General features: G+C 51.7%; 1 protein-coding gene across 1 annotated transcript in view; it reads left to right on the top strand.

Moving 5' to 3' along the window:
- LOC119592708 (MAM and LDL-receptor class A domain-containing protein 1-like) overlaps positions 1-377 on the top strand; it is a 10183-nt gene that overhangs the window by 3337 nt on the left and 6469 nt on the right. Inside the window, exon 8 of the mRNA XM_037941642.1 lies at positions 72-212. Within this exon, the coding sequence (XP_037797570.1) occupies positions 72-212 (141 nt within the window). The remainder of the gene's footprint in view (positions 1-71; positions 213-377) is intronic.

The raw sequence follows: 377 nt of genomic DNA, 5'->3' as shown, positions 1-377 counted from the left end.
CCTAACATGATACACATACAATCAAAATTACAATATCAATATTCACCCAAGACCTTTTCGCATTCGCACAGTCCAACGGCCACGACGCGGACATGCTATGGTTCGAAATGTCCAGCTCCGGCAAGTGGTCTAAGGAATACCTGGCCATCGGGCGCTTCGGGAGCAGGAAGGACTTCACCGTGTATTTCAAGGCCGTGCACGGTGACGACGAGGTGAGCGCACGAACAGCTGTGGGTGTTTGGGAATTCCTCAGGGGTACGTTCCTGTTCTGACGGGCGCCTTGGCGATGCTGTGTGGCGTCCGGGGCGACTCTGGTTTGGGGTATTGGGGTTAAATGCAATGTGATGCACGATTTATGATTTTGCTTTCATGATTGT

The sequence above is a fragment of the Penaeus monodon genome, chromosome 30 (genome assembly GCF_015228065.2).
Source record: "Penaeus monodon isolate SGIC_2016 chromosome 30, NSTDA_Pmon_1, whole genome shotgun sequence".
In the NCBI taxonomy this organism is placed as follows: domain Eukaryota; kingdom Metazoa; phylum Arthropoda; class Malacostraca; order Decapoda; family Penaeidae; genus Penaeus; species Penaeus monodon.
The sequence above is the reverse complement of the archived record's forward strand: the minus strand, read 5'-3'. Positions and strand labels throughout refer to the sequence as shown.